Source organism: Lichenostomus cassidix, unplaced genomic scaffold (genome assembly GCF_008360975.1).
Source record: "Lichenostomus cassidix isolate B80296 unplaced genomic scaffold, HeHo_3.0 HiC_scaffold_33, whole genome shotgun sequence".
NCBI lineage: Eukaryota > Metazoa > Chordata > Aves > Passeriformes > Meliphagidae > Lichenostomus > Lichenostomus cassidix.
The window spans coordinates 266,650-278,815 of record NW_028147632.1 but is presented as its reverse complement, the minus strand read 5'-3'; the positions used below and the strand labels follow the sequence as shown (position 1 = coordinate 278,815).

The following is a 12,166-nucleotide window of genomic DNA, read 5'->3' as shown; positions in this document are numbered from 1 at the left end:
TTTGCCCCCATTGTAGTCCCAGTTGCACCCAGCATGATCCCAGTATGAGTCCAGTCACCCCCAGTATAATCCCAGTAATTTCCAGACACTCCCAGTATGAGTCTGGTTTGATCCCTGTCACCCCCAGTATAATCACAGTCACTCCCAGATACTACCAGTATTATTCCGGTCACTCCAAGTATGACCCTGTCAGTCCTAGTATGATCCCAGTACGAGCCCAGTTGCCCTTGCAATTTTTTAATTGCACCCATTCACCGCTACTATGGGTCCTGTCACTCAAAGTATTATTCCAAATCACTTCCAGTATATTCCAGAAGCACCCACTGGCCCTCAGCATGTTCCCAGTTGCTCCCAGTAGCCCACAGTGTGGTCCCAATACATCCCAGTATGATTCCTGGTGCCCCAATTCTGGTCCTGCTGGGTTCCAGTCCTGGTCCTGGTGTATCCCAGTATCCCAGTCTGTCCCAATCCATCCCAGCCTTTCCCACTCGGTCCCAGTCCCGTCCTGGCAGCCTTCGCCATTTCCTGGATCCTGCCCGCCCTGCCTGGAGCGTGTGTGCTCCCTCCGGGGCCCCCCAGCCCGGTGTCACCCCCTTTTCTCTGCCCACAGAGCTCCTGAGCCGCCGGCGGCCGCAGCCCCTCCCCATGGCCTCGGGCCCAGCCAGGGCCCCCCGCTCTGTCCCCGCGCCGATTTTGGCGGGGTCGTGTGTCCCCCCAGCCCCGCTGTCACTCTACCCCCATCCAGCTGTTCCCAGTCTTCCCAACAGAGCTTCCCGGTTCGCCCCAGTCCCGCTTCTTGGGAGGCAGTGGGGAAGGACTTGGGGGGACCCCGCGGGGGCGCCGTGATTAGGGGGGCCGACCCGGCCCCGGGACGGATCGAGAATGGGGACCCCCGTGTGTCCCCCCCGTGTCACCCTGCTCTGGGGGACTTTGGGGGACCACTGAACCGCAACACGACACCCAGCAAACCCCAAAAAGGCGCTGGGACCCCCCTACGCCGCCGCACAGTCCCCAAGGACCCCCAAACCCCACAGAAAAATTCCCCCCCAAAAAAAGCCTCGCGAAAAGAAGCCAACCAGAGAAGGCGCTGAACAACCTTCAGTCAATCAGAGCGTGCGGCTCTCCAGTTCCCAGGCAGACCCGCAGCGCCCAGCGCTCCCCACCCCAACCCCACCTGCGCCCCCCCCTCGTCCCCAGCGCTTCCCGCCAGGCCAATCTGGGGAGGGGGCGCCTGGGGGGCGCCCAGGCCTGGCCCGGAGCCCAGCGCTGCCCCAGCCCGACCTGCCCCGGCTCCATCCCAGCTCCTCCCGCGGGATGCGACGGCGTGGGGAAAAGGGGGGGAAAGGGTGGGCGCTGGGCTTGGGGGGAGGAGCAGAAGGGATGGAGGAGGAGGGATGAAAAGAGGGAGAAGGGCGGTAGATCCGAGAAGGAGGCGAGCTTAAGATGGAGGAGGAGCGGGAGGAGGTGCGGCAGGAAAAGCACGGAGAGAGGAGAAGGAGGCGCAAGAGCAGGAAAAGGAGGAGAAAGACGAGGAAGAGGAAGAAAGTTGGGGCTGCGCCGCTTGCTGTGTCTGCAGCGCTTCCGGTCCTGGGATCGTCGCCCCTCCGCGCCCCGCATCCCGCAGGTGAGCGGGGAGGGGAAGCTCCCAGATATATCGGGGGGTCTCTGGCGGGTTTATTTTTGCAAGGGGTGGTGGATATTTAGAGCTTGGGGGAACTCCAAAGCTAAGCCGCAACTGCCCCTTGGGCGGATAATGGGGTCTCCCTGATCGGTTGGGGTTCTCTGGAAAGGGAGGAGGTGGGGGGCAGGTGCTTGCTGCCGGCAGAGCCCCGGCGGGGGGGGGGGGGGGTGGGAATGTGGGATCCCCGGATAATCCCTAAGCGAGATCCTGGAGAGGGGGTGCCCAGGAGTCACGAGTCCCCCATCACACTAGGGAAGGGAGACTTGCAAAACACCAAAGTGTCTGGAGATCAGAGATGGGGAGCTCATGGGCCGAGTTTTTGGGGCTGAATCTTGCTTCTTTCGAGGTTTTTATGGACACAAAACCCCCGGTGACTTCCTGGGATGGTGCCCTGGTTTGACACTGGACAAACACCAGGCACCGACAACAAGCTACTCAGTCACTCTCCCCTGTTACAGGTGGGCAGAGGAGAGAAAATTTAACAAAGGGTTCATGAGTTAAGGGACCCCGAGAAAACACTCCAAGAGCAAAACAGGCTCGATATATACATATTAAGTGATTTTATCACTAACAAAATCAGAGCAGGATTATGAGAAGGAAAATAAGCCCTTAAAAGCACCTTTTCTTCCCCCAACTGCTCCCTCCTTCCAAATGACAGCGCAGGGAGACAGGGAGTGGGGCTTTGGTCAGTTCGTCACCCAAGGTTTTTTCCTGCTTGGCTCAGAGAGAGGAATTGTTCCCCTGTGAGGCCTTGGGGTCCCTTCCCACGGGAGACAGTTCTTCACTAACTTCTCCAGCATGGCTCCAATGTCATGAGCAGCAGTCCTCCCAAAACTGCTGCAGCGTGGGTCACTCATCCATGGGGTGCAGTCTTCTAAGGACAGGCTGTTCCAGCCTGGAAGCAGGGCCGCCTCTCTCCACCAGGTCTCCCAGTGGATCACAGCCTCCTCCAGGCATCCACCCATTCCGGCCTGGGCACCACCCCCATGAGCTTCGAGTGGATCTCTGCATCCCCTGTGGATCCCCATGGGCTGCAGGGGGACAGCTGCCTCACCATGGTCATCACCACAGGCTGCAGAGGAATCTCGGCTCTGGTGCCTGGAACACCTCCTCCCCCGCTTCTTCAGTGCCCTTGGTGTCTCCACGTTGTTCCCTCACATCTTCTCACCTCCTCCTCTTCTCTGGCTGGAATTAAAACTGCTCCACCACCTCTGTTTTGATTTCTTCTTAAATCTGTTATCATAGAGGCATTACCACTGTCTCTAATTGGCCCAGGCTTAGCCAGCAGCATGTCCATCTTCAGAGATGGCTCTGCTGGATGTGGTGGAAGCTTCTAGCAGCTTCTCACAGAAGTTATCTTTGTGCCTCCCCCCCCCCCCCCAAAAAACCAGGCCATGCAAAACCAACACAAATGGATTTGGGCAGGAGCAACCCCCAATCCAAGGCGCTCACCCCTTGTTTTTCCCCCCAAACCAGGATTCATCCTTCCCAAGGCGTGGCTGGATGGAGGAGGAGGAAAAGCCCCAGAGATCCGCTGCAAGGAGGGGCTGTAAACCCAGCCCAGGGAGCTTCAAGGAGGAAAGAGCCTCCCTGCGCCAGGAAGATGGCCTTCCTGGCTGGAGATCCAGCCAGAGCCCAGAGCTGGGAGAGAAGCCTCAGGGCGGGGAGAAGCCCTACAAGTGCTTGGAATGTGAGAAGAGCTTCAGCCGGAGTGCCCACCTGATCCAGCACAAGATGGTCCACACTGGGGAACAGCCCTACACCTGCTTGGAATGTGGAAAGAGCTTCAGCCAGACCTCCCACCTTAGGCAACATCAGAGGATGCACACTGGGGAAAGGCCCTATGAGTGTGGAGAATGCGGACAGAGCTTCAGCCGGAGCTCCAACCTCATCAGGCACAAGATGCTCCACACTGGGTTGTGGCCATTCACATGCTTGGAATGTGGGAAGAACTTCAGATGGAGCTCTGAGCTTGTCATCCATCAGCGCATCCACACTGGGGACAGACCCTATGAGTGCTTGGAATGTGGGAAAAGTTTCATCCAGATCTCCCACCTCATGGAACACCAGGACATCCATACTGGGGAGAGGCCCTATGAGTGTCCCGAGTGTGGGAAGAGGTTTCTGAGGAGCTCAGATCTCATCAAGCATCAGACAACACACACAGAGGAGAGGCCCTTCCGCTGCCCTGACTGTGGGAAGGGCTTCAAACGCAACTTCAACCTCATGACCCACCGGCGCATCCACACTGGGGAGAGACCCTATGAGTGTCAAGAGTGTGGGAAGAGCTTCTCCAGGAGCTCAGCCTTGAACAAACACCAACAGAGCCACCGGTAAGGGAAGCCCTGTGAGTACCCTGAGTGTGGGAAGAGCTTCATGTGCTGCTCCAACTCCATCCCCCAGGAGGACGGAGGATCCACGTTGGATGGTCCCCAGTGACACCTGCAGGGCAGAGCCCTGGTGACCCCCACTCCAGGTGATCCCCTTTGGGTGGGGGGAAGGTGTTGGAGAGACTTCTTCCCCTTCTCCTTGTCCTGCTCTGATTTGGTTTGGAGTAAATCCACTCTCTGTGCTCAGGCTGTGTCTGTTTTGCCTGTGTGACTGCTTGGTGTGGGATCTCTTCTGGTCCTTCTCTCAACTCCTGGGCTTTTCGTTGTATTTCCTCTCCCTGTGCAGTTGCAGAGGGCAGAGACAGAGTGGTTTTGGTGTCTCCCAGCATACAGGCAGAGCCAGTGTAGCCCCGGGGGTTCCAAGGGGCTTGTGGGGTTCCCTTTTTGTAGGACATCCCCTCTGGAGAAGGGTGTCCCACCTTGCTGCAGCCCCAGGCCTCAGGCAGCGTTCAGCCCAGCAGAGAATGCCCTCACCTGGGACCTAATTTTTGGTCCCTGAGCCCCTGGACATCCCGATCCCCATTTTTGATTGCAGCTGAGCTTCTGGATATCTGGGACACTGTTACATTGAGCTTTATTGGGTTTGTACAGTCTGGTTTTGGTAGTGGGGGGGCTGCAGGTATGGGTAGTGAGAGAAGGTTCTGGAAGGTTCTTCCATGTCTGGCAGAGCCAATCCCCCTCCAAAGACAGAGGTGCTGAATGCAAAGATCCACAAGGATGCAGAGATCCCCCCACAGCCCCTGGACAGAGGAGCCCCTGCTGGAGCAGCCTGTCCTTGAAGGACTGACCCTGTGGCACAGTGACCCACGGGGCTACAGCAGTGTGAGAGGGGGGCTGTTCCTGGGGGATGGACTCAGGTTTGAGAAGTTCCTGGAGTGTCACCGAAATCTGCGGGAAAATAAGAAAAACCCTCTAACACTGTATTTGAAGTGATAGAGAATCAGGCATTACTTTATTTTCTGGCCAGGATGTGCCTAGGAAAGTATTCCAAGAACACATAACATCAGAGAATTTTCTCCCAAATTTTATACAGTCAAAACCCCGGCTGGAGGTGGTATCTGGTGAATGTCTGAGGTAACCCCATGACCTGCGGATGTTCGGTGGGTGGCCACAATGTCCTGCAGATGTTCTGTTAATGGTCTTTATCTTTCTGGTTATCTTCGGGGTTACTCCCAATCCGTGGTATGTTAATCCCATCTCCGTAGGGTGATACTATATCTCTTAAAAGAACTAAAGAAAAGCTCCTTTCCGTAGGTAAAGTCAATTAAAGCTAGCTAGAGAGATACAATAAAATTTCTAAAGTTATATTGTTTCTGACAGGAGAACTCTCCTGAGGGACCCCAGGGTGCAGCAGGGGAACAATTCCTGTCCCTGAGCAGCAGGAGAAGACACGGGGGACGAACTGATCATGGCCCCCATTCCCTTGTCTCTCTGCACTGCCAGGGTAAGAGGTAGAGCTGGAAGGAGGGAGGGGTGGGAGGAAGGTATTTTTAAGGGTCTTTTTTTACTTCTCCTTCTGTTTGAGTTTGTTAGCAATAAATTCAATTCACCTCTCCAATTTCAAGCCTGTTTTGCCCACAATGGTGTTTGATGAGTCATCTCTCCCGGTGCTTATCTCAGCTCACGAACCCTTGGTTCAATTTTCTCTCCCCTGTGTGGCTGTGGAGGGCAGTGAGAGAGGCTTTGGTGGGTGCCTGGCATGGGACCTGCTTCACCCCACTCCAATGTGACATGTCCTCCTGTGGCCCTGTGCTGTGGTGCCACTGTTGCTGTTGCTTTTGTCTTCCTTATTATTTTCTCTATTGCATCAAATGCTTGTGAAGTGCCCCTGCTGTCCCTTGTGTCCCCTTTGTGCCAGCAGCCCCGTCCCTTGGCCTGCTCCCCCTGCCCCATTCCAGGGCAGCTGGCAGAGCCTTGGAGCTGCCGTGGGGGCCGTGGGGCTGCCCCGGGGGCTGCGTGCCGAGCTGGGGCCTCTTCCCAGTGCTCCCAGTCTGCCCATCCAGCCTCGAGCAGCCAGCGAGGGCTTCAGCTGGGTGGGCAGAGAGGCGCTGCTGGGGCATCAACCTCAGTTTGCTTTGGTTTGTTCTTCCCAAGCTGGGCAAAACCGATTTTTGGACTTTTCTGCCCGAAATTTCTGCCCTCCTCCACTCAGCCAAAGGGGTTTGGGGCTGTGATAAACGAATTCACAATCTGAATTTTTTAGAAGTATGATATTGAACATTTATTACGAGTGCAAAAGCAAACAGCACTGGGTGCTTAGAAATTCTGCCACAGGCGAATTCTATTCATTTTACTGGGAACTTAAGTACTTTCTTCAACTGTTACATATTCCTTAAGCCCTGAAGACGATTTACACTTCACTCATTCCCCCTTCTCTGATCTCTGTCCGCTTTCTCCAGCGTGGTGTAGTCTTGGGTCCTCTGGTTTGTCTCAGAGTTGAAGGCAGAAATCCCCCTTCGATGTCTCTTCAGCCCCAACCCAATTTGTAGCTGATAGCTTCTCAGGAAAGTGTGGAGATAACAGACTTCCTGGGATGCATGTGGTTAATATTTTTTGTATCTTTAGGCTGTCTTGATCTCTGTGGCTTATCAGCTTAAGAGACATTTATTACCATGTATTTCTTATTACGTTTTCTAACATATTACAACTATTTCGAAGTTATAATTCACTCTAACTTTTTTCCTACTTTATTTTATCCTAGCACTATTTTACACAGTACATTATCACTTGTAAATGTTAAATTCATATATGTGAAAGCCAACATTTACCATTCACTCATTTATCACACGGCGGTTTTCCCTTTTTGGGGGAAATCAAAGTGATGCAATGATGCTCCTAATTAGGGGGTATAAAAAGTGAGGCTCCAGGGATTCCCGCTGGGCCGGAGCCACTCAACAGGCAGGGCTGGGAAAGCCGGGCCGGGAGGTGCGGAGAACTTTGTCGCTATTTGCAGAGCAATGGCGCCTTGGGCCCGGGCCCGCTGCAGGGCTGTTCCTCATGTGCGGCTTTGGCCTCGGCCAGCCCGGGGACCACTGAGAGCGCGGGGCTTGGGCTGTGCGCTGTGCAGAGCCCGCGCCTCGCTGCCCTTGGCTGGCTGTGCTGTCACTCGGAATTGTCCCAGCGCAATTGCTGCTTGGTGCCAGCGAGCGGGGACAAGGCCGGCGCCGGTGTCGCCCCCAGGCAGGCAGGCAGGCAGGGCTTTAGTGGGGCAGCAGCGGCGCCATGGTGGGAGCGTGTGTGCGGCCCGGGAGCGGCGGCAGCGGGCGGAGCCCGGGGAGGCGGCGGCGGAGCTCGGAGAGGCTGTCCCAGCGCAGGTGGGAGCCGCGCTGGCTTGTGCCGGGGCTCGGGGCTCGCTGCGGGCGGATGGAGGAGATGGAGGGGGCGGCAGGGGGGCTGTGGCGGCTTCGTTCTCCCGTCTCCCTCCCTCCCTGGCTGTGGCGCCGTGTTGCCGCTGGCCTGAGGCCGCTGAGGGAGCGGCTGCCCGCGGTCTCCTTGCCGCTGCTGCCTCGGCAGGAGGCGGTGCCGGAGCAGCGCTGGCTCGTCCCGCTTGCTGTGGGTAGCACAGAGGTGGCTGCGCTGTCGGCGGCAGTGTGCGGGAAACTTCGCGTGGCCAGACGTTTCTGTGCCCGCAGGAGACAGAGGAGTCGTGTAAAAGTGACTTTATGGATGGACAAACGGAGAGGCCATGGGACATTTGCCATGGGGTCTCAGGAATTGTCGGAAGACGCAGCCTTCTTTTTATCCTCATTTCCCGGCCGCATCTCCCTGTCCCTTTGCCCACTGGCTGAGGTATCTGGAAGGTACAAACTTCCCGATCTACCTAGTGCCTATGTCACCGAAACTGCCATAAAAACGAAAACCCTCCGACAGCATTTTTATTGTTAGAGAGCCAAGGAATTACTTTATTATCTGGCCAGGACGTTGTTCTGGCCAGGATGTACTACAGAAATCTTCTCATCCACACACAGCCCTGGTGTGCAGGGAGAATCATTCTATGATACATGGCTTTCTACTCGATTCTTCAGATCTTTTATACAGTAAAAATACATAGAAAAGTATTGGGTCAGTGTTCATTGGTCCAAAGTTGAGAAAATCCCCTTTATTCAGTTGCCCATTGCATCAAAATCTCCTCGCCTATGATGTTAATTAGATTTTTCACTCAATTCTTCTATCAGTCCCTCCGGGGCCAGATATCTTCACCCCTGCTGGAGGTGGCCTCTGAGGTAGATGTTTATAGATAGCCGCTGATGTTCCGCTGATGTTCCGCTGATGTTCTGCTGATAGCCCTTTATCTTTTGGGTTACTCCCAGTCTATTGATATGCTGAGTCCACCAGACCTCACCTGGTAGAAAAATGCCCTGTCAAGAAACCTGAAATTCCTTTTCCCGGGGTAAAGACAAACAAAACCCTTTGACTAAAGTTATAGAAGATTTTTAAACTGGTATATTTCCTGACACTTATGTAGCCATTTCTCGATCAGGAGGCCTGGCTGCCACCTGCATCTTATTGATTCACCGCTGAATGAGCTGCACTCAGCAAGGTGTGGTGCATGGTAAAAAGATATGAGTTGCTGTAGCACAGAAGAGGAGAAACAGCATTGGTTTAACCCATGGTCTGCCAGGGAACCACAGAAACGTGGATTGTTCGGCAAGGACGTCAGGAGCTGGAGGTGTCTGGTTGGTTATTATTTCCAAGACAGCTTGTAAGCCAGTTATGCAATTTGAATTCTAAATGGGTTCTCTGGTACCTGATATGAAGTCGTTAGCGTTCCCACGGGGTAGTTGATGGTGTTTTACGATTTGTGCTGTTGGTCATGCATCTTCTCCCCATTTTTGGGCATTCCCTCCAGCCAGAGATGCATCAATTGACCACTTTTCTCTAATTAAATCATCCTATAGTGTGATTCCTAACTTATTTCCCTGAACTTCTGGTAGCAAAAAGCCCCCAGTGGTCTATGACACCCTATAAAGCTTCCACAATGGTAGCACATGTTAGAGTGGGGAGAGGGATGATACCCTGTGCTATTTTACTGAAGTTTTCACAACATTCTCCGTTTGCTTTTTTATTTTGCAGCTCAACCAACATCTGCTGCAGAGTCAGATCTCCTCAGTTTGGGCTCTGCCTTGAGCTGTGCAAATTCCATCTGTGCAAGCAGGCAGAGCTTGGGCTGAGGGACGGAGGGAATTGGCCCAATTGCTCCCCAGGCCAGAAGGCCCTGGTCCATTGTCCAGCCTTTGCCCCAGCAGTGTTAATTTGCATTTCTAAAGCTCCTCTCCTGGCTGCCTGGAACCAAAATTTCTCCTCCAGGGCAGCAATCTGGTGGCTCATGTGTGTCTTCCCCCCCCAAGCTTTTTTTTGTTTGTTTTTTGGTTTTTTGGATGTTTTGTTTTTTCTTTTAGTTTTTTAAACAGTATTCTATTAACTGTTCAGGGGTTAAAAGCTCACCTTTAAAGTTCTTCTAGTATTGTAAAATGCCACCTAAAAGTGAACATCGTAAGACCCATACAAAAATTTTGCCATCACTAACAGCCACACACATACATACATACAAAAGAAAAAATCCAAAGCATTGACGGTTTTTGCTACTTCTTTTCCTATGACTAAAAATTGATTCTCACACCCCAGATTCAAAGCTAACTGACAATATAAGCTCAAAGCTAACTGACAAGTGTAGGATTATTAAGGAAAAACATTCTAATTGTGTAATCCAACACCCAGCCCAAAGTGTGAGTCTGATGTAGACCCAGAGTTTGATTCTCACATTGTCTTTCGCACCACCCATGGCGAGTGCAGGCACAGAAAGCACTGAACCTCCAGCAGTGCCAGCAAGGATTGGCCCCCAGTGCCTGGAGATGCCAGGGGAGGGCTGCCCACACAGACTATTTCAGCAGGGGATGTGTGGGCAGGCCCAGGGGCTTCCCCCGATGTGGAGCCCTGGCTGCTGCTCAGGCCCCTTGTGTGCAGGGTCAGTCGCAGCCTCCCATCGTCCTCCTGCAGCTGGAAGTGCAAATCTGTGGGGCTTCAGAGACCTTGAGCCGAGGGTGAGGGGTCCCCCCGTGCTGAGCTGTGCTGGCAGCTGTTTCTGTGCACAGTGACACTTGGAATGGGCCATGGCACTTGGGCACCAGTGGTGCTTCTCTGCACTCCTTATTCAGGCCCCAATGTCCTGGTTGGATGTTGTGAAGAGCAAAGTGCAAAGGCAGGGTCAGTGCCAGCCGAGCTTCCTGTGGAAGAGATTTCACAAGAGACAGGATTCTGGCCACAGAGTGCTTTAAGTGTACATCTTATCTCCACCTCCCTCACTACGTCTAGAATTATCAGGGTAAGGAATTCTAAACATCAATTCCAAGGAAGATAATTGAATATCTGCCCTGGATCACTCTCCTATTTTTTCCAAAGCCAATGGCAAAAGCTGTACCCATGGCATCCTAGTTTCTATCACCAGCTTCAAAAGGTGTTTCTCTCTTTCCCCATTCATTCTCTCTACCCGACCCAAGCTCTGGGAGTACCAGGGGATTTTGAGCTCCCATTGTATTCCTAAAGCAGCCATAACCCCCTGAGGAATCTTTTTTGTAAAATATCTTGGAATTATTTGTTCTAAAAATGCCTTAATAACTGAAAGGAATGAGAAGGGAGTGTCTTTACAAACAAACTCTTAGTCTGCTTGTAGATAAAGCCAATACTGTGTAATAGAAGAAACAATGGGAAGGATTTCTATAGGAACTCCACTAAATGATTTACACAAGACTGTGTTAGATCGCTGGATTAAGCTGAAAGAACAGTGTGAAAACAAAAAAGGAACAGTGAAAGATTAAGCTGAAAGAACAGAAAGAAAGAACAAGGAAAAGAAGAAAGGGGGCAATGTATATTAGAAGGGGGTCTGTATTAGGCAATTCGCTAAGTCTGTACCTCTCAAGTACCTCAGCCAATGGGAAGAAAGAGAGGAAAATGCAGCCGGAAAATTAGCATAAAAAGAGGCTGCAAAAACACCAGTGCATCAACACCTGCTAGAGGCCCTATGAGTGTCCTGAGTGTGGGAAGCAATTTCAGAGTAGCTCCCATTTCATCAAGCATCAGCGGATTCACACACAGGAGAAGTCCTTTTGCTACCCTGACTGTGGAAAGAGGTTCAAGCACAATTCCACCCTTGTCCCCCACCGGCACATCCACACTGAGGTGAGGCCCTATGAGTGTCCCAAGTGTGGAAAGAGCTTCTTCCGGAGCTCTACCTTGACCCAACACCAACTGAGGCATTGGTAAGGGAAGCCCTGCCAGTGCCCCAAGTGCGGGAAGAGCTTTGTGCGCTCTCCAACTCCACCCCCTGTGGGAGGATCCGCACTGGATGATCCCCCTTTGGGCAGAGACCTGGTGATCTGTGTTGGGAAGACACCTGGCTGAGGGGCTCCACATCCTCCTGGCTCCCTGTGGGCACCTGGATGAGCACACAGGCTGGAACATCTGTCAGGACACAGACCGACATTGGGAATTCCCTTGGAAGAGCAGATTTGTTGATTTTTGACCCCTGAAAATCTGAGCTGCTCCATCCAAGCCTTTCTTCCTATGGCATCAAGGAACACTGGATGGCCTTGGAGGTATTTTCCAACCTCACTGATTCCATGATTCTGATTTTCTCTGGCCCAAGGGTGTCTTCCTCACACAAATGGTGATGGACTAGGGCAAAGACAAAGATTTTGAAGATAGTGGGGTGGAAAACCCTCCAGAAAGGGTTCGTCCCTCCTATCCAAGCTCATGGATCCTCAGCCGTTATGAGCAAGTAAATCCTTTTCTTTTGGCATTGATTTTCTCTTCATCCCTTCAAAACACGTGAAACTGGGGTAAAAATAAAGACACTGAACTAAGACATGTGTGGGGACATGGCCATGGCCAGTGCCATGGGGGGAACCTCCAGGGGATGAGTGGAATGCTGGGTTTGAGGGAGTTGAGGGTTCCTGGCAGGGACTTGGAGGTCACTGAGGGCTTTGGGGACCCCAGGCTGAGCAGCTCTGGCTGTGCTGGGAGACCCTGGCAGAGGTTCTGGGGCAGCTGATCAAGGACCCCCTGAGCTGGATGGACCCCCAGGCAGGCACTGGGCTCC

General features: G+C 53.1%; 1 protein-coding gene across 1 annotated transcript in view; it reads left to right on the top strand.

The window, feature by feature from the left end:
* Positions 1 to 1,427: 1,427 nt before the first annotated feature.
* LOC146421279 (uncharacterized) overlaps positions 1,428 to 12,166 on the top strand; it is a 47,269-nt gene continuing 36,530 nt past the window's right edge. Inside the window, exons 1-2 of the mRNA XM_085047462.1 lie at positions 1,428 to 1,624; positions 3,158 to 4,014. Coding sequence (XP_084903588.1) covers positions 3,185 to 4,014 — 830 coding nt within the window. The 5' untranslated portion in view covers positions 1,428 to 1,624; positions 3,158 to 3,184. The remainder of the gene's footprint in view (positions 1,625 to 3,157; positions 4,015 to 12,166) is intronic.